This window comes from Symphalangus syndactylus, chromosome 14, assembly GCF_028878055.3.
Source record: "Symphalangus syndactylus isolate Jambi chromosome 14, NHGRI_mSymSyn1-v2.1_pri, whole genome shotgun sequence".
Taxonomy (NCBI): Eukaryota; Metazoa; Chordata; class Mammalia; order Primates; family Hylobatidae; genus Symphalangus; species Symphalangus syndactylus.
In genome coordinates, this window is record NC_072436.2 from 71,283,814 (window position 1) to 71,310,899 (window position 27,086).

The 27,086-nt window shown below is 42.1% G+C and overlaps 1 protein-coding gene across 4 annotated transcripts in view; it reads right to left on the minus strand.

Annotated features, from left to right (window-relative positions):
• The window catches only part of ANTXR1 (ANTXR cell adhesion molecule 1), a 244,955-nt gene that overhangs the window by 109,415 nt on the left and 108,454 nt on the right, over window positions 1-27,086 (minus strand). For 3 of the 4 annotated variants that reach the window (XM_055241678.1, XM_055241681.2, XM_055241683.1), the window contains 2 exons: window positions 18,411-18,480; window positions 16,868-16,946 (listed from right to left, as the gene is read on the minus strand). In XM_055241678.1, the coding sequence (XP_055097653.1) occupies window positions 16,868-16,946; window positions 18,411-18,480 (149 nt within the window). Of the gene's footprint in view, window positions 1-6,470; window positions 6,563-15,262; window positions 15,264-16,867; window positions 16,947-18,410; window positions 18,481-27,086 lie in introns of those variants that run through there. The other variant, XM_055241682.2, reaches the window with a different exon arrangement.

Genomic DNA, 27,086 nt, shown 5'->3' on the forward strand with positions numbered 1-27,086 from the left:
TGTCACACAATTGCTAATTGTCGAGACCCGAGACAGACTCACCCACGAGTGCTCCTGCACACCAGGTACTGCTTGTTGACTTGCGCACACTGGACTCAAAGACTTTTGAAAACTGCTCTTGCCCCTGAAACCTAAAACTCCACTGCCTGTCCTTCAGAATCATTGTAAATCTTTCCAATGATGGACAGATGAATGTAAGACTTCCTTTTCTTTACGTATGTGAAATTGAGATAATTCCTGCTTCCCAGATTGGTTCTGTGATGACATGAGACAAGGTGTGCAGAGATCCTGGCACATGGCCAGCCTTCAAAAAATGGCACTTCCCTTTCCATCCTCCCTTTCCTTCTACGTCCAAGCCAAGTTCCAGGTGATGTGCCCATGCTTGGCCAATGTAAATGAAGTTGATTTCTGTGAACAACCCTGTACTAACTGTAACTAGAGCTACGGTGTTAGTGGGTGGTCCCAGATTACAGATTTGAGAAATTCAGGCCCTTAAGATTGCCATCCATGTGTCACGAAAAGGGAAACCCAAGTGGATTTTCCAATGGAAAATTTAATATCCTTGATCAAAGTTGATCAACCATAAATGAGGGTAACATAATGAAACATTATTCATTCTGGCCACCTGAGAGGTAATTTGGGCTAGAGATGGCAATTAAATTGATAAAACACTGAAGATAGTAGACTCCTTAACCCAAAGTGGGGCAGTATAGAAAAAGTATTAGGTACCTAAACCTTTGTGGAACTCTTTCTAAAAAGCACGGCTATAAAGCAATGAGGCTGTTCATGTAGTGAACATAACTGAACTCCCACATCCAAATGAATCTAATGATCTCCAAACTAGTGGGTTTGGAGATTGGAGACTACCTCCAGTGATACAGCCATTGCCCAGAGCAATCCTGAAACACCTCCCTTGGGACTCTTTCTAAAGTCAGTTTATAGGCCCCCAAAAGAAAATCTTATAATCTCTTAGTCATGCTTTGCTTTTCACGAAAGCATTCATGAAAGTTCTGAGCTTGATAATCCATCATTCACCAGAACTGGTTCCTACAGCTTTTGGGGTTTTAGAAATCAAATGATGATGATATTCCCTTAATCCCCTACTGAGGATGTTCAAATATTGTGGCTTTAAAGTTATGACCATTTCAAAGCAAGAGTGCAGAATATACTTGGAATAGTGACAGCGTTGTTGGAGAAAGCATATGGTTTTCCAAAGCAAATCCTTTGAAGGAGCAGAAGTCATATGGATGTATAAATCCTAGTTTGCTATAAATCTTATTACTTTATGCCTTATATGAATAATACCAGAAGGACTGAGATAAGCCATCATTAATATGCAGTTAAGGGGAAGATTGATGCCATACTCCCACAAACTCAAGCTTTGAGGCTCTTATCACAGAAGGTGATAAGTACTCTTGCGGTACTCTTGTCACCCTGACCCAGTCATGACATTTCATGTTACTTATGATGGTGAAGGTGATTAAAGTAAATCTTGGATTCATTCAGCACTTTCCTTTCCCTCCATAAAATGCATGGAGCTTGTTAATCAAAACCAGTTTTCAGAGAATAATCCAGACAAGATGTAGCTTGTTAGTACTTGGAGTACTTCAGTTCTTGGAAGTGGGGTATTGAAATAGGATTATAGAGAAGGTACTTAGTAATGCTCAAATATTATGACACTGGAAGAGAAAGGCTGGTGTCTCATTTTCATTTTTTGTTTTATTAAATATAGTGATTTGTTTACTTACCGTTAATGTAGCCATTTATTTAATGTATATGCTCAATTGGTTTGATTGATCATCTCTCATGTATTAGTTGGCATCACTGTTACCTATTATTGGTAAGTAAACATCACCTACAATATACTGTGGGCTGTTGCTTTAGATTATGAACTTGGAAAGGTGAATTTGGGTGGTGCCTCAAAAAGATAGATGCTCTACCAGAGCATCTATCGTCTATGATCAACCATGAATCTATCATCTATGATCAACCAGAGGTAACCATGATGATCAATTCCTTAAAGCAATGTCGTTAAACTGTGTAATAGGGTGTCAATAAACCAAGAAATTATTTCTCATTGAGTTTTTAATGCATGCTCAACAGTAGGAGGCATAGAAAGACGGACATCAACTTCTAACCCTGAAAGAGGTTGTCAGAGTCCAATTACAAAGTCAGGACTGATTCTCAGGGCTTGCCTGGAGAGCAGTACAGGTGAAATGCAGTTAAACTCTCAAAGGTGCTGCAATCTGCAGCGCCTGAGCTCAGAGCAGAGGGAGTTAGGAGGCTTGCAGAGGCCACTGAGTCATCCTGGGGCAGGTCCAGACAGCACTGGGCTAGGCCTTAAGGCCACAGTTAAATTGGATAGGTGAAAGAAGAGAGGGCATTCCAGAAGGAAAATGAAATGTGATCAAAGGCACAGAGTAGAAATGGACATAATTTTATTTAGAGTGAGGACGTATGAAATACAAAATTGCCATTCAACATTTTTATCTGTTAGGGATCAGTACATTCACAAATTTTAAGGCCAGTAGGTAGGGGCTAACTGGGGCTGCCAGGTCAAGCTCTATCATAAGGAACATTTTGTAGATAATTACTTTGGCTGAGTTTGCACCTTTTATATACAAGCTCAAGAATCTTGAGCTTTATAGATACCTATAAAGTATTCTAAGTCCAAAATTTGGGCAATGCAGGTAAAATAAATTGCTCTTTCATATTTCCTCAGCCTGCAAATGAAACAGTTTTTCTGATGCTGGGTTGTGTTGAAAAGAAACCCAGTAATATTTCAGTTGTCACTTATTCAAGTGCTTTTTATTTTTTTTAAAAAATGAAACAAAACATGAAGCCCACTGCTTTGGGCACTGACTAAGCTAACATCTGTTCTAGTAGCCACAGTAATGGCAAAGGAATGCTAGTTATGTATCGTTTGTGGCACTGACTCTTCTTTCGAGGAGAAATAAATTAACTCGCTGCCTTTCGCATTTCCTTGGTGCCTTAATGAATAGGTTAGAAGATGGCTGCTTTGCAAAAAGAAAGGTGTTTATATACCCTCATGGGACCTTGTCATTCTGTAGGGAACAGAGGGAGGAGTTTGACTGCCTTCTGGGAATGCAAACAATATAAATCCTGTCAGTCCCAAATATTATCCTGATTAGAAAATACACGTAAGGACCCTGGGGTGACTTGTAATTTAGTGCAACATGACTGTAAGCTGCCAACCAGGACAATATGATCCTGGTGGGTCATCTCCCATTCTCAGATGACCTAGCTCACTGATTTTGCCAATGTTGGACTATTTAAAGAGTTGACAATTATTTTAGCATTGGTAGAAAGGAGACCCTCTCAGATTTTCTCTGCTTTTTGGTCCTTTTCCCCAAGCTATTAAATCTCTCCTCTTCCTCCTCCTCCCATTTCTCCTTCTCACTGACAACTCCTTCTCCCCTCTACCAATTTTTTTTTCTTTTTTCCTTTTTTTTTTTTGAGATGGAGTCTTGCTGTTGTCGCCTGAGCTGGAGTGCAATGGTGCAATCTGGGCTCATTGCAATCTCCGCCTCCCAGGTTCTAGCAATTCCCCTGCCTCAGCCTCTTGAGGAGCTGGGATTACAGGCGCCCGCTACCACATCTGGCTAATTTTTGTATTTTTAGTAGTTTCGGGGTTTCACCATGTTTGCCAGGCTGATCTCGAACTCCTGACCTCAGGTGATCCACCCACCTTGGCCTCCCAAAGTGCTGGGATTATAGGTGGGAGCCACCACGCCTGCCATTTTTTGTTTTTGTTTTTGTTTTGAGGCAGGGTCTTGCTCTCTTGCACAGCATAGGGTGGCGTAATCATGACCCACTGCAGACTTGAATTCCTGGAGTCAAGTGATCCTCCCACCTCAGCCTCCTGAGTAGCTGAGACTACATGCACACACGCCACCATGCCCGGCTAATTTTTCTATTTTTTGTGGACATAGGGTCTCACCATGTTGCCCAGGCTCCCAATAACTTTTCGGATCCTCTTTCAATTTTGCACTTCTTCCTATAATTGTGTTTCTCTGAAATGGATTCACTGAACCAGGGTGCTCAACCCAAAAGACTATCTGGAATAGCCTCAATAACCCAGGAGGTGGCATAAATGGACACAATGGTCATTCACTAAAGCTTGGGTTCTTAGGCCATATACCTTCTCTCAAGTTCTTAGAGACTAGGAATCCTTATTTCATATGCAATTTATGTAAGCTTGGTTTTCTGATATTCAGGTACCCAGAAGCTTAAACTGTCAAATTAGAAGTGCAGAGGGGAGTATCTAGATTAGAAAACACAGGTATGACATCAAGAAGCGAGAGACCAGAAAAAGTAGAACCATAAACTTAAATAAAACATAACATAGTGATCAGAGACTGCTGTAGGGACAAACAGCTTTGCAAATTGAGAGTTTCATAGTAATCCGGCAAATTTTAGTTGGTGATAAAAATGGGGGAAAATAAAATGTACACATTTTACAATATTTTATAGCAACCATTTTGTGTACAAAGGCTTTCTGGGAAGGAGACTCGGGGTAGGTGAGGGATGAACTCAATTTGCATGTGCTTTCTTGGTTCTCTTGATTAATGATTTCTCTCCAGTACTGCCCAGAACCCATGACAGCATTGACTTTAGCTTATCTTCCCATCCAGATTGACCAGCAAGTACACAGTTCTTTCTATACATGTCTATTTCTCTTTTCACCTCTTCTATGCCCAACTAATAGTTTTCTTTGTTGCCCCTCTATTTATCTTGTTTTCTATTCTGTTCTTTCTTGGTCTTGGCCTTCCCTTTTTTGAAAGGGTTTACTCTATCATTCTTCTCTAATCTCCTGAGTTCTATGCTTGGCTAATTGTCTTAAACTTTTATTCTTTTCTAACATAAACCCTCAAGATGACAAATTTCCCTGTAAGGACCACTTAGCTGCATTCCAAGTTTTGGTTTTGGCATCTTCATAATTGGTCAGTTCTAAGTATTTTCTAATTTACATTATGATATTACTTTGACTCATAAATGCTTTGGGTGTGTGTTTGAAATTTCAAAACATATGAGATTTTCAAAATTGACTGGTAACTTGATTGGCTATTGATTTCAATTGTTTTTTTATTTGGTACCAGAATATGATCTATATGTCATTTTTATAAATTTGTTGAGACTTGGCTTATGGTACATGACTGCTTTTTTTTAAAGTGTAAAAGTGTACTTAAAAAAGAATAGATATTCTCTGTTGGATGCAGATTTCCTATATACAGTAAGCCATTCCCCAAAGGGGAAAGGCTGGAGTTCTTATTTTCCACTGTGAATGGGGGTGGGCAGTGGAAAATAAGTGACTGATCAGTTTCATTCAGGATATATTTCATTATCTTTACTTTTGGTACAGTACAGACTGATAGAAAATATTTCATTGCATTTCAGAGGTATCTGTGGTAGGATGTCTCATTATTTTATGAGCTATTAGGGAAAACACTGCCCATTATATCATGATATATTATTATGATCTGAAACATATCAATTTTAGAGATGTTAAAATGTGGAAAGAAAAGTGTGTCTTAGATTTGATGAAGTATGATATTTTTGTCATTAGTCTTATAGTTGCATAAGTCTTCATTTTATGCAAAAAACTTTGGACCCTATTTTGAATGTTATGCTGGGGCTTTATCATGTGTCCACTAGATTATATTTAATTAAATTCTTCAAATCATTTATATTTTATTAATTCTTTTGGCTGCTTGATCTATTAATTACTGAGAGAATTGTATAGAAACCTCCTCCTGTGATGGTGGATTTATCGATTTCTCTTTGCAATTCTATCAATTTTTGCTTTATATATGCTGAGGATATGTCATTAAGTGCAGATCAGAATTATTATAACTTCTAGGTTAACTGCTCCTTTTAACATTATGTAATGGTCCTCTTTATACCAATAATTTTTTGCCAATAAGTTTGTTATCAAATACTAGTATAGCTATGCTAACTTTCTTTTGGTATTTGCCTGATAAAACTTTTCACATGCTTTTATTTTCAATCTTTCTGTGTCCTTATGTTTTACTGAATATATGTTTTATTGTAAATCATACATAGCTGGCTATTTTAAAAACACAATCTGTCAATCTGTGTTTTTAAACTGCTGAGTTTGGTCCATTATATTTATTTTGCTTATGGATTATTTTGATTTAACTTCTAGTTCTACCATCTTACTATTTGCTTATCTCAGTGTTTTCTAAAGTATAGATTCAGAAAAATATTTTTTTTCTCAATTTACTCTCAAAACAAGGAAATTTCAAACTTAGGGAAAACATTCTTTAAAATACTTAGATATAAAAATATTGAAAGTCAATTGCTCAAACATCCAAGAAAAACAAATCAGCACGAATCATCCAAAACATCTTTTAAAAGATATTTTTATACATACAAGGGTTACAAGGGTTGTCAAAATAGAGATGTTGGCAAACTACTTTTATTTCAGTTCATAAACAATATTTGAGATCTGAGTTCTGCACTCTGATATTCCTGTGGTCTTTTACCATCTCTAATGATTGTATGTAAAACCACAAGCCATCTTGTTAAAATAATAATAATAGTAATCATAATAATAAAAATACTGGCACATTGTAAAAAAATACCTTGAATTATGTATGGCTCTATGGAGACTGGCTAATAAATAGAGGAGACTGACTTGTGACTAATGCGTTGTTTGTAAATTACAGGGTGTGTTTTGAGATTACTTGAAAACAGACTATTCTCAGGAGTTTGAAGTACTCTGGTCTGAAACATGATCCCACTTGTATTAGGTGGAGGTTGGCCAATCTGCACTGCACTAAGAGAAGTTGTCTGCAGTATCACCAACAGAGCTCTCTTAGATTCATTTTCAAAATGTGAGAACCAAACTTATTTGTGATACCGTATAGGACTGATAGTATTTAGTTTACTCCTTTCCTAACATACTTTTAGGTCTACAGTCACAGCCTCTCAGCAGCCTAAGGAGTCTGAAAGCTTTTCTATTCCAATCCCCACTCTGAGGCATGAATGATGATTACATAATTCTGCCAAGTTGTCCTGCTGCCTGTGCTTGACTGCAACTATAATAGGGAGCTCATTCCCACCCAATGCAGCTAATTAAAAAGGCCTTTTTAAAAACGAAGCCAGAAACTGACCCCTTGGGTCTATACAACAAATAATCTGTAGAATTAGGGCTCTACAGGTATAGCTGCATGTGTTTCAGAACAGCCCTTTGAATATTGTCTCTATGCTAAGTATGCCCCAGGCTAAAGAGCTCCAATTCTATATTCTACATAACATACCGTATTTGGTGGCATTTCTCATACATTCAGTTTCTCTATGTTCTCCCTTGGAGTATCCTTGGTACCGAACACAATATTAGAATGGAGATTTTAACTTCACCAAGTTGAGAGAGGTCCCATCACCTCCTTAGTTTCAGATACTATACTTCTGCTAATTCAACCAGAAGTCAGAGTCTTTAGAAACCATCTCACTGTACAAATTCATATAGAGACCATAACATTAGTACAAGAAAACTAAGATTGGGCATCTACTGTGTGCCAGGCCCCATGCCAGCTCTTCTAAGTACATTATTTCAGTCTAAAGTCATACACCCTGTAAGTAGCAGAACCATGATTTTTAGCCACATTGATCTGATCCCAAAGCCCACTTTTCCTCTCAAGTGTTTCCTCTGTGTTTTGCTAAGCCACATATTTCAAAGGACCTATCACCTATAATTACAGCAATAACAAAGTGCATCAGTGGCTGTCCTTTTTCAAGGGCTGAGTATGAGGCTCTATGATTCACTTGTAGCCCCAGTGCTGTGGATTGGTCACTCTTGGCACTAAGTTCCTTTAGCCCAAATAATGGAAAAGTAAACTAGAGCCTACTCCTTTTCCAGATGACCAAATTCACAAATCAGTGGCATCCCAATTAATGCCATTTTGTTATTAATATACTTAAAGCATACACATGCTAAATTAATCCCCCTAAAATAATGCATTGTGCCTCCCTCAAATGGCTTCCCATTGCCCAAACTCCATATTCTGTCATTCAAACCCTCTTCAAGGTGAGTCTTCTATCTCCCTTCCAGTTCAGTTTTGCCTCATTCTTCCAGGTTATGTGACACTGAATGAGTAAGAAGCAGTGGGTGTGGGAAAGTTGGACAGGAAGTGGGATAATATTGTTGGGGCGAAGGAACCTACAGGGGAAAGTCAGTTAGTGAGTCCTGATTCTGTTCTCTGCAATTGGTTGTTTGGAAGGGTCTTCTTTTCTTCAGAGGTTGTTTCCTGGTATTGAGAAACAGTTTGGGGAGAGTCTTCTTGGGGAAAATACACTCATGGGATAGAGTTTTGGGACTGAGCTAATCATGAGCTGCCTACTTGTTATACCTGAATTTCTGGAATAATCTGTCCAGCTTCGCTTTGCAGAAGGGGTGAAAATCCTTCTTAGGTAACTGGGAAGTAACTCACCAGGCCCATGAAGTGGACACTCCTCAGAGCGTGCCATGTTTGTGTCCATTGACTTATCTAAAGGCTCATGAGTCTTTGGAACAGGTGGGGAATTTCAGGGTACCTGTGTGATATTTGCTTTTATACCCCAAATTGTATAATATTTACCTCTTTAAGTAATATATCCTGCCTTGGCAACTGTATTGTAAGCCTCTGGAGGGCAAGGACTGGCTATTCTTCGAGTCCCTAACACTTTGCGCAGAGTATAGATTTAAAACACGTTGGTCCTGATTGTTATGATATCATTGGCTCCATTTGCCACCAGCAACCTCCTCCCCAACCTTCTTTCCTTAGTAAAGAGGCCCACATGCATAAAGCACTGGAATGAATTGTCTATCCCAAAGACAGCTACCTACTTGATTGATGGACTGTTTGCTGACCTTGGAAAAGAAATAGAAGACAAAAATGTCTCTGATTTCTACTTTCTCTGAAGAGTATGCAATAATTTTTTATTATGTTGGAAGGTGAGATTGCCACTCAGCACAGGCTACTGGATTCACTCCCTACCAGGCTGGTGAAATTCAAGAGATTTTGGCAAGGGCAGCCATGCCAGCTGTCTGTTTACCTAAAGAGTCATAATGACTACAAAACCGGGCTGGATTTTTATTCTCTAGTTGCTTTAAAGCAACTGGCAGTGGAATTGAACTGACTTAGAAAACAGACCCCTGGAAATTTCCTCCAAAGACAGTGTAGGGGGTGGTCACTGCCCTCCTCTGCTTCTTTTACTTGCAGTCACTGTGGCCTCTACCTCTGGGCTCCAGCACATCCCCAGTCCTCACCAAAGCAGACTGTGCATCCTCAGCCCCAGCTGGCAGCATCCAGATTAGCTGAACTGCTGTAATCTACGTTTCTGGTATTCCAGGGTGAGCTCAGGCCATGCCAATGTTCCCTGGGTCACAGCTTTTCTGGAGTGATCTTGAGTCTATCAGTCTCTATGGTTCTGCTTGGCTTCCAGCCTTGTGCTGCAGACCCTCACAGACTAGAGGCCTGCCCAGAATCTTGATCCAGTTAGTGGGCTATTTCTACACCCTTCCACCAAGTCTGCACCCCAGGCAGGGGTCTGCTCCTACTGGCGCTGGTGCTTTTATGATGATATCTTTGACTATTGCCCTTCCTGGGAACGCTGGTTATAGTTTCTCACCTGGCAGATTTTTTTCCCCTGTTAAATTATGCTCAAGCTTCTTGGATATGAAGATTGAATTGCTGGCCATCCTTTTCTGAAGTCTACCTCCCAACCAACTCAGAGCCCCCTGTTCTGATTCTACCTCCTTTTGGCTCCTTTTCTTTCCTGCCAGTAGGTGCCATCATGGTACCAGTATGACCCTTGATTGGGTTCATTCATTTATTCACTCAACCATCATTATTTGCTGAGTAATGACTATGTGCAGACATTGTGCCAGGTGCTGGGTTATGACAGTGAACAAGATGGTCTGTTTTGCCTCAATAAACATAGGGGAAATACTATGCCTGAGAGACAACCGCTCTTTCCAATGTCTGCGTTTTCTTTATGACAACTCTCCAGTTGTTTCCAAAGCTATAGACTACCTCTATATGGCAGCTGGTGGCCCGCCTTCCTGTGAAACATAGGTAGCCATGAAGTGTTGAAAATAACCTGGATGTTAACAGGGTCTTTCTTCCTGAAACAATGAACAAGTCTGTGGCTCTCCAGGCCTATGCGTGAGAGGAGGAAGTGAAGGCACGAATTGGAATATGGAAAAGAGGAATTTGGAAAGAAAATTTTGGAGTCTTTGTCTGGCAACATAATTGAGAAGGTCCCTAGGCTTGTCATATTGAGCTAAAATTATTTTTTTAGGCAAATCCCTATCTTTGTATCAGAAAAAGGGGCCCCAAAGAAAGTACATATAGAATAGAACAAAAGAACATTTAAGAATCCCAAGATTCGGAATGCATGATAGATTTTTTTTTGTGGCAACAGAAATTTTGCATGTGGTAATAATGTATCAACTTTACTTGCTTTAATTCATGTGTTTAATTTGTCTAAATATTTCCCTATGTTACTATTTACTTGATTCATTTATTGAGGAAAACTCTTCAAAAGTAGCAAAGAGTCAGCCTGCCACCCAGTCTTGTTTGACTTATCGCCACATCTGATATACTGTTGTTTTTCTTCCTAGTTATCTTGTGGGCAACATCTTCAAAGTTTTTTTCCAGCCTGCTCCTAAAATCCAGGCTTATTGTAGAGACTCAAAAGGAGCATGCTTCTTAATCAGAGGGAGACAGCCTGTTTATAAGCCACAGGACATGTACAGTGAATCTAATGGGGCAGGGCATTAGACTTTTACTTGGCAAGGACAGTTAGGTCAATAACCTAATACACAGCTGTCATTTTTTGACAGACTATTATGTACCTCAAGCCCCTTATATACTTAATCTTTACTATAAAAATGCGAGACAGGTTCTGAAACAGGCTGCAGGTAAACCTGTCCAAGGTCACCCTGGAAAGTCAAGGGGCTGGGATGTGAAATTAAGATTTTCCACTCAATATCGTGTATTCTTAATTCCTCCATTATGCTGCAGTTATAGAGCAGTTGTTTTCGCTTTGATGTTTCAGGTCTCAGTTTGTTGAATTTCAGGTTTCATTCAAATGGCATTTCTCTAAACAATGATATGACATGGATCCGCTCAAAGTTATTGAACCTTGTTGCTATTGCAGTCAGGCTGTTTTTCATATGTATCAGGAGAAAAAAACAGGGGTCTTCATTTATTTAATGTTGAATTTGGAACCTTATGTCTAACTTTAGGTCATTTTCTTTTCTTCAAAGATTGTGACTTTCCAACCCAGCAGCAAGTACAAAGCAAATCCTGATCAGGGTTAACAGGGATGAGCATCAACTGGGCTGCACTGTCACATCTTGGGTGTTCAAGATCAAGGGTGTGGAGCGTACATCCTGCGAGGATAGTTGCCAACTTGAGAAATGTCCCCACATTAAAAGGCCCCAGAAATGGATGCAAAACGAGAAGGAAAAACAATAACAAAGTCATGGTCTGGGAGAGCCCATGAACAAACTAGGCTCAGAGATCTATCCATCCCTGGTTCGGGTTGGTGTCTCTTTAGGGCATGGCCTGGTCCCACTTCTTCACCTATAATTACTATGTTTCAAATCACTCAGGTGTCATCTCTCCATGAAGCTCTCCTGACTCTTCTTGCCTTCACTTATCCTTCCCTGCTCTGAAATCCTATGGCATTTACACCTGACTCATACAATCTTGTTCTTTATTATACATTTATACACTCTTTTTTTTTTTTTGAGATGGAGTCTTGCTCTGTTACCAGGCTGGAGTGCAGTGGTGCAATCTCGGCTCACTGTAACCTCTGCCTCCCTGGTTCAAGCGATTCTCCTGCCTCAGCCTCCTGAGTAGCTGGGATTACAGGTGCGCGCCACCACATCAGCTAATTTTTGTATTTTTAGTAGAGACAGGGTTTCACCATATTGGCCAGGGATGGTCTCGATCTCTTGACCTTGTGAACTGCCCACCTCAATCTCCGAAAGTGCTGGGATTACAGGCGTAAGAAACCACGCCCGGCCTATTATACACTCTTTTATATGCTTGTTGGGCTCCTTCTCCAACTGGATTTTAAGCTCCTTAAGGACAGTGACTAGGAGACACAGTAGAAGTCCAAGACATACTTGATTGATTTCCTGATTCTTGGACACTTTGGGTGGGAAATAATAGAATTTTTAAGTATCTAAAAGAAAACAATCTTCATGAAAAGTTCTTTATGTTTGTAAAATTTGCTTGCTTTGTTCAAAAGGACAAATCTCTTTTCAATACTTTCCTTAAAGCGGCACTATATTAGTAATTTTCTCAACCTCTGGCTGGAGTTTGGTGAAGAAAAGTGAGGCAGTTAAGACTACAGAGATGGGTGTATTTAAATATCTGGTGAGAGAGGACTCTGGATGTTTGACCATTTTCTATAGCCATGGAGCTCACCAAAGTTTACCATCTGTATAGGAATCTTTTAGCGGACGGAAAAATCTCTTTCCTGTAAAACTCCACGGAATTTCTGCTTCTGGCTCAGGCAACAGTTATTCATTGCAGATCTTGAAAACTTGTGACACAGGTGTCCAAATGGGCACCAAATAAAGTGAGAAAAGAAAAGTCTCAACTACATATTTTAAAAATATTTTTGGTTCCAGGTGATGAACTGGGCAGGCTGTGACTGGCATTGACAATATCCCTTTACTCAGACCCAGAGGATCACTTTTGATTGAAAAACCTTGTCCTCCAAACCAGCTTCCCAGGAAACAAACACAAGTCCAAGACCTTACTTCATATTTTGGATACCCACATGTTCCACCTGCATCTCTATTTTGCCCAATGATAGTTTCAGCCTTTAATTTGAGCTGCTGTGTACGTCCTGGTTGGGACTGGAGTTTTATGTTTGAATATAAGGCCCCTTTTCCGGATGAATTTGGCCATCTCTTCTTCCCCCTTTCAATCACCTGGGCTTGGTCGAGTGATAAACATGTACCCCTGGAGACATCTCAGAGGAGCCCCTTGGTTAAAACGAGACTCTGAATTAAACAGCCAGCTCTCTAGGAGGAATCTCAAATTAGTTAAAAATTTTTTCATTAAGCTTCCACTATAAAACAGCTAACAATTACTGAGCACTTACTACCTGCTAGGTCTTCTGTCAAATACTTTACAAATATTATTTCATTTAATGTTCACAATACTGATAGATGTAAATTTTTTATTATCTTAGTTTTATAGATTGGGAAACTAAAGCACAAAAGGGCTAAACAATTTTTTTTTTTTTCCTAGAGATGGAGTCTCGCTCTGTCACTCAGGTTGGAGTGCAGTGGCATGATCTCAGCTCACTGCAACCTCCGCCTCCCACGTTCAGGCTGATTCTCCTGCCTCAGCCTCCAGAGTAGCTGGGACTACAGGCATGGGCCACCATGCCAGGCTAATTTTTGTATTTTAGTAGAGGCAGAGTTTTGTCATGTTGGGCAGGCTGGTCTTAAACTGGCCCTCAAGTGATCCACCCGCCTATGTTTCCTAAAGTGTTGGGATAACAGACATGAGCCATGGCACCTGGCTAGGGGCTAAACAACTTATCAAGGTCACAGCAAAACTGATTCCCTGATTGTTCCCCCTCCTCCCTAAATCTTCTTCTCCTTCTGTCTTCCTCCTGTCTGGCAGCTGATGGCAACCCCATCCTTTCAGTTTCTTAGGCCAAAATGCTTGGGACATTCTTGATTCTTCTCTCTCTCTAAACCCTACATTCGATGCTTTGGAAAATTCACTAGCTCTGCTTTCAAAATAAATCCAACTCTGACAACTTCTCTCCACCTCCATTGCCCTCCCCTGATTCAACCCATCATCACCTTTTGCCTGAAATATTGCCATAACCCTCCTAACAAGTCACACTGCTTCCATCTTTGTCTCTGTCTGCCCACAGCCAAGTAATCTTCTAAATATAAGTCAGACCATGTTGCTCCTCTGCTCAAAAGCCAAAGTCCTTCCACAACCCTGCACATCCTATCCCCGGGCATCTCACTGCCTGCTGCTATCCTGAGAGGGAATGAGGACAGCAGCAGGCATGGAGATGCCTGGGGATGGCACCTGCCTGCCTGCTCTTCTGTGAACACCAAGGATCGCTGGCCACAGGGTCTTAGCATGAGGGCTCTTGGTTTGGGATATCCCACCCTTCCCCACGCTCCCATAGCCTCATGGGAGCCTCACTATCCAGGTTGCTACTCAAATACCACATTTTCAATGTATCCGTTACTCTATTTACAATTGGAACCTACTCGCCTAGGTAGTAGGAAATCTTCTCACTCTCTTCTAATTATCCTATAGCATCTATTACCTTTTACCATAGCACGTAGTTTGTTTACTATGTTTATTACCTATTGTCTTCCGTTCCCTGATCACACAGGTATTTTTATCTGTTGTGTTCTCTGATATATCCCAGGCACCCAGAGTGGTACCTAGCACATTGTGATCAATAAATATGTGTTGAATACATGACTGAAAGAACTTGGATCACAAATCTTAGAGTGGTTATAATTTTGTTGTAAACTAATACAGCATTCTCACATGAAAATGGAATAATGCAGAATACATTAGGAGGTGGTCTTGATCAAGGGTCAAGTGAAGAGAAGATTTAGTGGCATGTGCTCAGATGAGGGACACGTAAGATGTAACTGGAGGCTGGCGTGGGTTGGGAAAGTATAGTGGGACTCAATGGGAATTCTTTTAATTTTGCAATGCATTGGCAAGGACACCTTTTCTTCTTAATTAGAGGCCCATGATTTAAAGTTGTAGCCCTGTATTTGCCATACCAAAAGTTTAGTCCTGAGATGTCTTCCCTTCCCACTTCCTCTGCTCTGTGGTCTCAAGGGCGGTAGCTGTTTCTCGGTGGTATGGTCAGACATAATGAGAAATACAGATCCAACTGTTGGATCACTCAAAGCTGGGAGGAATCTGGAATGGAGTTATTCGATTTAGAGTATTTTAATCACTTCCTGCAGGTTGGCAGGTCCCAGAAGGGTCAATTTTCAACAGGATCAGGCAGGATACACTTGAAGAAATTTCAACGCTTCTGCACACAGTTTTTAAAATTTGGTGGTGTCCTACTGAGGCCTACAGATGGAGGGTTGACCAGATGTCTGAGACACGGACATTTCTCAGTGGTAACACTCCTCTGACACAATCCTAGTTTCTTGCTTTGGTCAAGTAAAACTTTCCCATCATCTGTACCATTTACAATGGGTTACCCTGCTTTCAAGAAAATTGGTTTGCTCCTAACACAAGATGAAAATTGGTGTTGGGGGCATTAGGAAGGAGATTGTTGTCCATCATGAGGACTGGCTTCCTGTTCTTTTATGATAACTCATTTCTATATTATCTACATTCAGTGCATGCCTGCTCTTTCTTGTCCAGCTGTGATGGTATTAAGGACACAACTCTAGTTACTGAGAGGTTCTATCAACACAGCTTCCAAAGGCCAACAAGGAAGTGACTATAGTATAATAACTACGCAAGCTGACCATCAGGCCAAACATTAGTTTCTAGAATGAGCTAATGGAGAAATGTATTCAGTTAAAGAAACTGAATACGCTGACAAAGGTTATTTTCGAAATGCTCATGTTAGGGGCTGATGTCTTTTTTTAATTTTTTTTTTTTTTAAGGCAGGGTCTCACTGTCACCCAGGCTGGAGTGCAGTGGTGCAATCTCAGCTCGCTGCAACCTCCGCCTCTCGGGCTCAAGCCATCCTCCCACCTCAGCCTCCTGAGTAGCTAGGACTACAGGCGTGCGCCATCATGCCCAGCTAATTTTTGTATTTTTTGTAGAGATGGGGTTTCACCATGTTGCCCAGGCTGGTCTTGAACTCCTGGGCTCAAGTGACCCACGCACCTCGGCCTCCCAAAGTGCTGGGATTACAGGCATGTGCCACTGTGCCCGGCCAAGGTTGAGGTCTTGACATGAGCTAACTAAGCCCTGACTGACCCCTGACAGGCTGAGCTCTGAGACATTGACAGTGGGCAGGACCAACTCCAGAGGCTGACGGGTTCTCAGTCACAGCTGCACATGACAAATTCCTGGGGATGCCGTGGAACCACCAAAGCTAGGGCTCATGCCAGAGGCTTAGATTCAGTCAGTCTTGCGTGAGGTCAGGGCACCAATCTTTTTAAAAAGCTCTCCAGGTGATTTTATATATAGCCAGGAATGAAAACTACTTGATGTGAAGGCTCCAGAGAAGGGCTATCTGAGGTGCTGGGAGAGAGAATGCAGTCCCCACTCTTGCCTCACAATCTCTATTGTAAGGGCTCCTTCCCCACTCTCTCTCCTGCTTCACCAGTTTTCCATTTTCTGCTGGATTATTTCCACAATAATAAGCAAGTTGCAAATTCTCCCATCCTAAATAAAATGACCTCCCCAAACTCCACATTTTCCTTTAGCTCATACCCATTTTCCTACATCCCTTTAGAGATGAACTCCTTAAGATGTTCTTTCTGTATAGGCTGTCCAATTCCCTTCCATCCATTCTCTCCTAAACCCACTCTATCTGGGACTCCACTCTCATTACTGCACAGACATAGCCCATCTTACCATCTGGTCAGGCCAGCGACTTTAGATCTCCCCTTCAGCAGAAATGGGAAAGCTGGATAACTTAACACAGACATGCCTGATACATTCTGGGGTACAGCACACCCCAATCCAGCCTGGGGCTGGTGGAGCAGTGCTGGATCAAAGCTCAGCGAGCAGAACGAAGAACCAAAAAACTTTCCAGGGTACCTTTGGAGAAGATTGCTGCTTAAGAAACATTGACAGTGACAATGATAATGAGATCTTTAGTAAAGGGAAAGGTTATGACTTACACAGTGTGTGGTGGTGATGATGACAGAACTGGAGATAAAAGAGAGGCCATCGTTCATGCTGACCTGGAGTGCAGCTTTCCTGCAATGACAAGGGAAGCAGACTCTCAGCATGGTGTGCAATGAGCAACAGGCTGAGAGCCAGACACACAGGTCTCCTTTGGGCTCTGCTCTTAACTACCCTTGAGACTGGAGTGGAGGAGGGGTCTGAGTTTCCTCTTTTGTAAAATGTGGGGGGTAGTCTGTATAGCCCATCCTCCTCTAAAGTTTAGAGAAGTATCAGGATATGCTTGGCTGGTGTATTAAGGCAGTGCATTCAGACGTTCTGGCATTGCAGTGAGTGGCATTGAATGGGCAAAGCTTACTTTCATTTAACTTGCTTGTCACATTGTAGTTGGACAAAGTATTCTTCAAAAATAGGCCAAGTCAATGGGGGACAGACTGGGCTAACTATAAATGCAATATTCTGCTGTTATCTGGACTCTTAGTGATTTGATGGGGATGGCTTTGTTACCATCCAACAGACTCACAGAAGTAAAGCAGAAGATGAATTTGTCTTCCATCTCTTCCCACTCTAAGACACTTGCTGGAGACTGACCTCATGTTTTGTTGCATTTTGCAGCATGGACACTGAGCTAATTTGTGAAATCAGTGGCATCACAGGTTGATGCTGGGCAACCAGAGTTGGAGGTTTTACAATATGAACACACGATTGAAGGCAAAATTCAGATGAATGAGTTCAACTTTTTTCCCTTAAAGCCTCCATTCTTTGTCTAGCCTATTATAGACACGGTTTTGGAGAGGTTATTTTTGTAGTTGTTGTTCTCTGCACCAGCATTGCCTCATTTCCCACGTATTTCTTTTCTTGCTCAGGGCGCCCATTCTCTTTCTTCTGTTGATGGTTTTGATCTCATCTCATTAGTGCTTTTCATAATTGCATCATCATGAGATTTTCCCCCATAAATTAGTTCAGGGAACTTTTTCCGGTCTGGGTGAACATCCGATGCTGTGCAGAGTCGAGGAAGGAACACCGTGTGGGACATCGGAAGGCGTGAGTCTGGGGTCTTTGCTTGCCATGAACCAGCCATGGCCCTACTTGGCCTTTCTGAGCCTCCCTTTCTCTAAGGAGGAGATAACAATTATCTAGCAGGGCAACGGTGATGACAGAGCGAGGTCCAGTGTGTGAGAACTTTCTAGAAGTGTAGGTGTGATTAAGCCAGACAGACCTTGGATTGAGCCCAGACTCTTCCACTCACTGCTGTGTGATGTTAGGCAAGCTATTTAAAGTCTTGCAGCCACAGTCTCTATGTCTGTAAAACTGGGATAGTGGGAATACCTGGTTATGGGGAACCTGGGAGAATGAAGTGAGATACTTTGTATAACACTTGTCCTGGTGTCTGGGTCACTGTAAACACTGGCTACATCATAAGCTGGAGGAACCTAGAGAAAGGCTCTACTTTCTCTAGATGCTTTCTTTTCCCCTGTCCCCCTACACCTCCTCTCTCTCTTCCCTGGCTGGGAGGTTCAGTTGATGGTGAAAACTTACATGCCAACTTCTTTTAAGATAGGCGCTGGACACAGTAAATAAGTATCTTCTACAGAAAAGGGCTTCTCATCTGCAAAAAGGAAATCACTGGATTAAGAAGAGGGAGGCAAGTTTATAATTTCAAATTCAGTGACTTCTAGAGAACATCAACCACGTCCAGGGAGATATCAGAAAAACAAAAATCTTTTTGAGCTTAAAAACTCGAGATGTACAGCAAACTATCTCAAGGACAGAAAACCAGACACCGCATGTTCTCACTCACAGGTGGGAACTGAACAATGAGAATACTTGGACACAGGAAGGGGAACATCACACACTGGGGCCTGTCGTGGAGTGGGAAGAGTGGGGAGAGATAGCATTAGGAGATATACCTAATGTAAATGACAAGTTAATAGGTGCAGCACACCAACACGGCACATGTATACATATGTAACAAACCTGCACATTGTGCACATGTACCCTAGAACTTAAAGTATAATAACAATAAAAAAAAAACAAACAAAACTCTTGATCTGTAAAACCCATTAGCAGCGAACTAAAGTGCTCCTGCCTGAATCATAGCTTCCTGTGGTACATGCAGTTGAGTCAACTGGTGAGAAAATAGTGAGTGAACTCCTAGATCTAAGACCAGGAATCACTGAGGGGAAACAAGAAAATATTAGACTGTTCCTAAGGAGTTCCATGTCTAAGGCTAGTTTGAGAGAGAAGCCGTATTTGTGGAAAAAGTTTGCTGACAAATGACTTCACCAAAGTATCATTGGGCTTCATAAGACAGGGAGTTTCCTTTACATGGCTGTCATAGTCAGATCATAGGAAAGCACAAAACATGAGCTGTGCTTTTGTGCAAAGATGGGGAAGAGACATTCTTGGTGGAAGGAATGGCATCAGCAAAGACAGGGCATACTAAAGGCATGTTCCAAGGTAGGATATAAGAAGAATTAGAAAAGATCAGTATAGAAAGTTTGGTCAAGTTCTTTGAGTTAGCCTGAGGGATTTGGACAAAGTTCTCTAAGTTACAGAAAAAACTTTGGTGGGTTTTTGAGTAAAACTGAAGTGATGATTTTGGAGGTCGTGGCAGATGTAGCTGTGGAAGGTGGATCAGAGTTGGGCACTCTTGGAGTAGGGACGTTCTTGTGCTTCTTCTAATGGATGACCAGGAAAAAGCTTAAAGTGGCTTTAATTCAAGCTCACTAAGAACTTCATTGTATCCTAGTTTCTGGGGCCCGAGACAGGGCTGAGAAGTTACTATACTAAGTATATAATAGTCATTCCTTCAAGCCTCAGCTTTTATCGGGTACATGTGCTGTACAAAAAGGCTGTGGTAGGGCCTATACGTGAAATGAAGATGAATAAGATCTATGTCATTAATCAGGCTGTGACTACAAGTTCCTGTAACTAGAAGACACAAAGGAATACATATATTATTAATGGATAATATTCTGCTTTTGTTGTGACACTGATGTCGCTTATGATATCTGCAAGTCATGACTGCAGAATATAGCTGACATTAAACTCTTGCCTGAGTGAAGGTTAGGAAGCTGCCTGGGATAGGAGTTTGAGGACACATCTGAGTGCTAAGCACAACGTCCCCATTGGCAAGAGGAGGAAGAAGATGTACAGGAAAATCTTCAAGTGGTGAAAAGTTAGGGAGATTATTCCAGGTCATTTGTTTATTCATTCATTCAACAAATATTTATTGAAGACCTACTATATACTAGAGATGTAGGCTTTGAGAAGAGAAACACAGTCTCTGCTTTCATGGATTTTATAGGAGGCAGGAGAGACAGTTAATTAACATTATTAAAAAATAAATTCTTTGAGTGTGTACCACGTGCCAAGCAATGTGCTAAGGCTTGCAATGAACAAAACAGATAAAGTACCTTATCCAAGGAGCCAACATGCTAGTAATTACACAAATTGTCATGTAATTATAATTGTGATGAGCACACAAAAGGAGGAGGGGGCTGGCCCTCATCTGGGAGGTCAGGAAATGCTTCCCCGAGGAAAAGCTATTTAAGCTGAAACCTGAGGTTGGGTGACGGGGTGGAGTGGGAGAGGGGGAGGCACTGCAAAGATCCTGGGGCAAGAAGGACCCTAGATCTTTTGAGAGCTAAAAGAGGGCCAGTGAGGCTGTTGAATCTAAGTGAGACAGACAATGGCTCAAAATGAGGCTAGAAAAGGCAGCAGGGCCAGATGACCATGGCCACATAGGCCATGATGAAGCTTTTGAAATTTTTCCTAAGCGCAACAGGGAACTACTGGAGGTTACCCTCATATTTAGAATCAGCTGTTGGCAGATGATGGAATGTTGCAGGAATGGTGACGCTGTATGGAGTAAAATTATAAAGCTTATGATGACAGTGTAGGATCATGCAGTGCCTGAATTGAGCATTATTATTATTATTATTATTATTATTATTTTTTTTTTTTCTGAGACAGAGTCTCATTCTGTCACACAGGCTGGAGTGCAGTGGCACAAAAATCTCGGCTCACTGCAACCTCCGTCTCCCAGGTTCAAGTGATTGTCCTGCCTTAGCCTCCCAAGTAGCTGGGATTACAGGCACCTGCCACCACGCCCGGCTAATTTCTGTATTTTTTTTTTTTAGTACAGACGGGGTTTCACCATATTGGCCAGGCTGGTCTCAAACTCCTGACCTTGTGCTCCGCCTGCCTCGGCCTCCCAAAGTGCTGGGATTACAGGCATGAGCCACCACGCCCGGCCCGAGCATTATTATTTTCAAGATGTCCTTCCATCTGTGATGATAATACAGGCAGTCCTCAACTTAACAATGGTTCAACTTAAACAATACTGTGACTTTATAAAGGTGCTTTCAGTTGTGTATATTAATGGTGAGTACCCATACAACTATTCTGTTTTTCACTTTCAGTACAATATTAAATAAATTACATGAGCTATTCAACATTTTATTATAAAATAGGCTTTGCGTTAGATGATTTTGCCCAACCATAGGGTAATGTCAGTGTTTCGAACATGTTTAAGGTAGGTGAGGCTAAGTGATGATGTTTGGGAGGTTAGGTGTATTAAATGCATTTTTTAATTTTTTATTTATTTTTTATTTTTTATTATTATACTTTAGGTTTTAGGGTACATGTGCACAATGTGCAGGTTTGTTACATATGTATCCATGTGCCATGGTGATTTCCTGCACCCATTAACTCGTCATTTAGCATTAGTTAAATGCATTTTTGAGTTATGGTATTTTCAACTTATGATGGATTTATCAGGACATAACCCCACCTTAAGTCAAGGAGCATCTACAATGACAGCCAGACTTGCCAGGGCATATTGCATGCAGGCAATCTCTAAGCACTTCCTGTATGTCACTGAGTCATATTTAAACTTCTAGCGGAGCTATCAGGAAGGTGTATTATTCTTTTCATTTTAAAGGTAAGGAACAGACATAGAGAGATTAAGTAGCTTGCCCAAGGTTACACATGGGAGCTTGGATCTGCACCCAGGCAGTCTGGCTGCAGAGTCTGCATGATTATCTAACAGGCTATAAGCACCAGCCTTGATAGAAGCTGCGCTTTGTTTCCTTGTAATGACAACCTTGTGAGTTAAGGCAGGGCAGGGATCATTAGGCTCATATTTCAGATGCAAAATGGAGGCTGAGCGGGATGACAGTGATCTAAGGTTGCACCGCAAGCCAGAGGCAAAGCCAAGACTGGAAATGAATTCTGCATTACTCTTTCCTCACTAAGAGATTCTCCATTCCAGGAAAGGCTTGCATTAGAGAATAAACTGGAACTGGGGACAGGTGTGGCTGATTCGAACCTATATTTATTTCCTCGTGGCCATGGCTTATCCTGTTGCACATGCACCAGCAGTACCTGGGAGTACAGATCCCTGCCCACAGAGCCGGCCCACAGAGCCACGGGACAGCCACAGAGCGGCCACAGGAGGCCTTGTGACTCTGGCTGCCTTCTGTGGGAAGAGCTGGGTCACGCCGAGGAGAGCATCCGAGGCAGCGCACTGCAGCACCACAGCCAGGGAGACTCCAGGCTGGCATGCCCTGCTCCTAGGTTAGTGCCTGGCCTCACTTCCGGCTGCCTCTGGACAACTCCTCTCTCCTCCCTCCATCCCAACTGGAGAGGAGTGAGAGGATGAGTGTGGCACAGGCCAGGCAGACATTTCTCACTTTCCCCCTCCTTTCCTTTTCCTTTTCTGCTTGGGAGACCAAATATTTCTGGAGCAAAACAGAGGAAAACCTCACTGGGAGGCCTGCAAAGGCTTCGCTGAGGCTGTGGAAGACCTTCCTCCATCCGAGTGTATCAGCCTCCCAGGCTGTGGGCCTGCTCTGTGGAGCTGGCATTTTCTGCTCTGAGAGGATTGTTTGGTTTGGAGCCTGTTTTCATTTTACCACAAAAATGAGTGACTTTTTTCTCTCTCTCTCTAAACAAAGGAGGGCCATTTGGTTTCCATAACTCAGGTCATCTGACTCCTTCCTGGAACTCCATTTGGGAGGCAGGGCACAAAGCCTTCCTTGCCGCACCTCGGCCATGCCACGTTTGGCCCCAGGGCCGTGCCAGCCTCGCTGCAGCATGTGCCAAAGCCAGTGGTGTCGTGACATATGTGGGGCCGTGATCCACTCCTAGGACAGCTGAGGCCCCTGCTGGTCCACCCTCTAGGTGGCCATTTTGCTGCTCACTAGCACCGGGTGGGCAGGGGAAATGAAGGCCAGGAGCTCGGACTGGCCCACTTGGCTTTCGTTTGCAACTAGGGAGAAAATTAGGGAGGGGTGGGAGTTTGAAATCAGACATTCAATGAAAATTTTATTTTTATGTTTAAATTTTTGTTATTTTCTTTTGAGACAGGGTCTCACTCTGTTGCCCAGGCTGCAGTGCAGTGGTGCGATCAAGGCTCACTGCAGCCTCAACCTTCTGTGCTCAAGTGATCCTCCCACCTTGTCCCCCCCACCCACCCCACCCTAGTCACTGCATCACAGGAGTGCAGTGCCATACCTGGCTAATTAAATTTTTTTTTTTTTTTTTTTTTGGTAGAGACAAGGTCCCCTGTGTTGCCCAGGCAGCTCTGGAACTCCTGGGCTCAAACTATCTGCCCGCTTCAGCCTCCCAAAACGCTGGGATTACAGGTGTGAGTCACTGGGCCTAGCCAAATGTAATTTTTAGATAATCTTGAAATAAAACTTTTTTTTTGTCCATTACCAAAGATATTTTAGAATTCTGTGTGTACCTATGACATAGGTTTACCCAAGCCATCTGTCTATAGGAGTCTGACAAGCTTGATCAGGATTTGGGGACCAATGAGTGTCATTATCTCAGAGTGCTAAATGCCCCAGACTTGGGAGCTAGGCATCCCTCAAGCTGCGTACTGAGGGGACAGAGAGGGGCAGAGGATATTTCAGATCACACCGAGTCAAATCTGAGCCCTTTTCTTACTAGTGTGTGACTAGGGACACACATTCTCCATCTATAAACAGTGGTGATGACATTGTGTGGGGAGTCAATAATATCGTATTCAAGTACAAAGCATGATACTTAGCACTTGAGCATTCAGTAGATGTTATTCCTCTTTATTACATGGGCCTCCACACCTTTAAAATAAACTACATGGATGTATGGTTTAAAATCAGAGGGATTAAACATTAAAATGTCCAAGATGCCTGATTGCTTAATGATATCATTTTACCAAATTAACGTCTTTGTAGACATCAGGAATTAATAGGGAAATGAAAAGCTTTAGTGAATTTGTGTGTGTGTATAGATACACACACATATACACATATACATATCTATACACACAGGTGCATGCATGTTTTTTCTAACATCATATACTCATGATCTTGTTTGATGCTTCTACAACTCTCTGAGAGAGATATTATTTATGTTTTGAGAAACTGAGAGTCAGAAGGGTTAGTTAATTGAGTTAGTGCTGCACCACTTGTGTCAGAGCCAGAATTCAAACCCAAGTTTTGTTGAAATAGCTTGCCCAAGGTAAGCCCAGCTAGTCTTATAATGTAGCTGGAAGCACACCAGGAGTTGAGGCTGTTCATACTGACAGCTCTGGAGGCACATGGCCAAGATCTTCAATGGGCAAGGCTGGATACCAACAGGAGCTTGCCTTCCGGGAGAGGGGGCTAGGGATGAAGAGCTTGAAGAAAAGGTTCAGGTGTCTTTTGAGAGGCCCTGATCATGCCAACTAGAATGAAGCCATGCTCTGGAACCACACACTCATAAGTGTATATTTACAGGTTTAGACCTTGGGACAATGTAATCCTTTTCAGACTGGCAAAGAAGAAAGTTCCCAGAATTCTTCCCTGCAGTTTGGTGGCTGTCTAACGGATTTGGGATAAAACCAGGGTTAAAATTCATTAGCCAATTCAAACACCAATCAGAGAAAATCCTTTTTATAAGGGTGGATTAAATAATTCAAATACTTTTCAAGTCTTGGCAATCTTTTCTTGTTATAAATATTTATTTCTGGCAAATAGGAAGAGAAAAATAATCCCTAGTCTTATGGAGGCAGCGGGAGGGTGTGTTGAAACCCTCCAAAGCTGATGTAAGCCCGAAGCAGAGCTTACATTCCCATAGTGACATTTGCATTAGGTAGTGGGAAAAACAGTGGAGGTTAGGGACTGAAATGAGCTCGCCTTGCTGTTTCTCCTAGTGTCCCTTGGGTCTAGGGAGCATTTTCAGGGCATTCCAGAGCCAAATATAACTGTTCGGCACCAAATTATCAGCTGGTTTGGGAATGTGTCTCCAAATGATAGAACAACAGACAGGCCGGAGTTAGGCTGAATGTTTCTACCTCCTCACTGCCTCCAAAAGTAACCAGCTTGAAAAATTAGACTTGTAAAATACTGTTGAAAAATCTGAAATAAAATTATATTCAGCAGGACTCCAAGTTGGTGAAATTCAAAGAATCTGGGCTGAGCTTTCTGGAGCTCCAGAGAGAATGGAGATGACTGATTGCCCAACTGGGGCTGCCTCATTGATAATTCACAAATGTGTGTCGGGGGGTCTTATTACAAAGCAAAATGGGAGCCATTGCTGAGAGTAGAAAGGAATGTACTATGTGTCAGGCCCTGGGCTAGAAGGTTTTCAGAGATGAGTGAGATAACAAGCTTTTGATAGAAGACATTAAACTCTAGACAAAGAGATTTTGAAAGGCCCAAAATCTCTAGACAAAGAGATTTTGAAAGGAGAGAATGGCTTTTACTTGGAAAGGCTGAACAGTGGTTGAGAAGTCAAGGAGAAATGAGAAGATTCAAAACCGAATGGCAAGGGATGGCAGTGAAATGTAGGTTGGTTGGGCCAAGTTGGGAAACATCCTCAGAATGAGTATACTCACTGTAATGTCCTCTTATCTTGGGCTAAAGCTGGAGGGATGCCTTTAAAGTGGCAGAACCAAGCTGGCCACCATCCTTTTCCTTAGACATGGCCCATACCCTCGCTCACAACTCACCTTTTCCCTGACCTGGTATTGTTACAGGGTTTCCTTGGAAGTCCTCCCTGGCTAGTTGCCATGAGATCAGGGGATGGGCTTGGCCAACAGGTTCCAGGTAAGTTTCCTGGGTCTGCAGCTATTTTACCAGTTCCTATATTCTATAGGTACCCAGGACATGCCTTTTGATTTCCCATTCTGTTCTCTGAGGAAGGCTGGAGTAGAATGGAGAACACTAAGAGCCTGGACTCCAGAGACCCAACACAGCCTTGCCACTAATTGGCTATGCCACCATGGGCAAGGTTTTTCACTCTATTCGTAACTCAAAATTGTCATCTATAATATGGGAGTAATACTTCATAGGCTGTTGTAAATTTTAATGAGATGATACGATTTAATGCTTAGCACTTAATAAGCACTCAGCATATAACTGTCATTACTAAGGTGGGGCACTGTTGGGGTCATGGACTGAGGCACCTGCAAAACACAAGGTGTCAATGTGTGCACAAACTGAGTGAGTCTTGCAACCTGTCTATTACGTTGTATCAGGGCTTTACAATATTGGTGTGACAAGAAGCAAGTTACTTATCTAAATAGGATCTTTGGACATGATTATAGTGCAGTGTTCTCAAATGGGGGTTGATTTTGCCCCCCAAGGGGCAACTAGCAATGCCTGAGCAGTTTTGGTTACTGCAACTAGGGGAGGAATGCTATTTGGCATCTAGTGGGTAGAGACCAGGGATGGTGCTGAACATCCTCCAATGCACAGGACAGGCCCCTCCCCACTCCCCAGCTATAAATTATCCAGCCCAAAATATCAGTAGTGTTGAGGTCAGAAAGTCTGGCGTAATGTCTACCATGGCTTTATATGCTTCTTTAGACCACTGTAGCGGGGCCTACAGATACAACTGTGTAGTTCACAGCCTGCAGGGTACTGGTGTAATGCCCAGAAAAGTTTACAGGTGTTATAAGGTGATGGTAGAAGTGGAACAAGGTAACAGCTAGAGAGGCGTTGAAAGACCAGTCCTGGTTGGAGTAAGAGAATGTCTCTTGATAAAGCCCTCCATGCAGGCTTGAATGTGTCCAGGTTTTCTTAGGGGTAGATGGAATTGCATCTGAGCCACTCTGCCTGGTGGAGCTTTATAACGTAAATGGGGCACTCCAGCAATGGGCCTTATATTGCTGCCAAGGCTCTGACATGACATGGATGGGAGGGCTGTAGAGTCAGAACACCTTACATACAAATACCA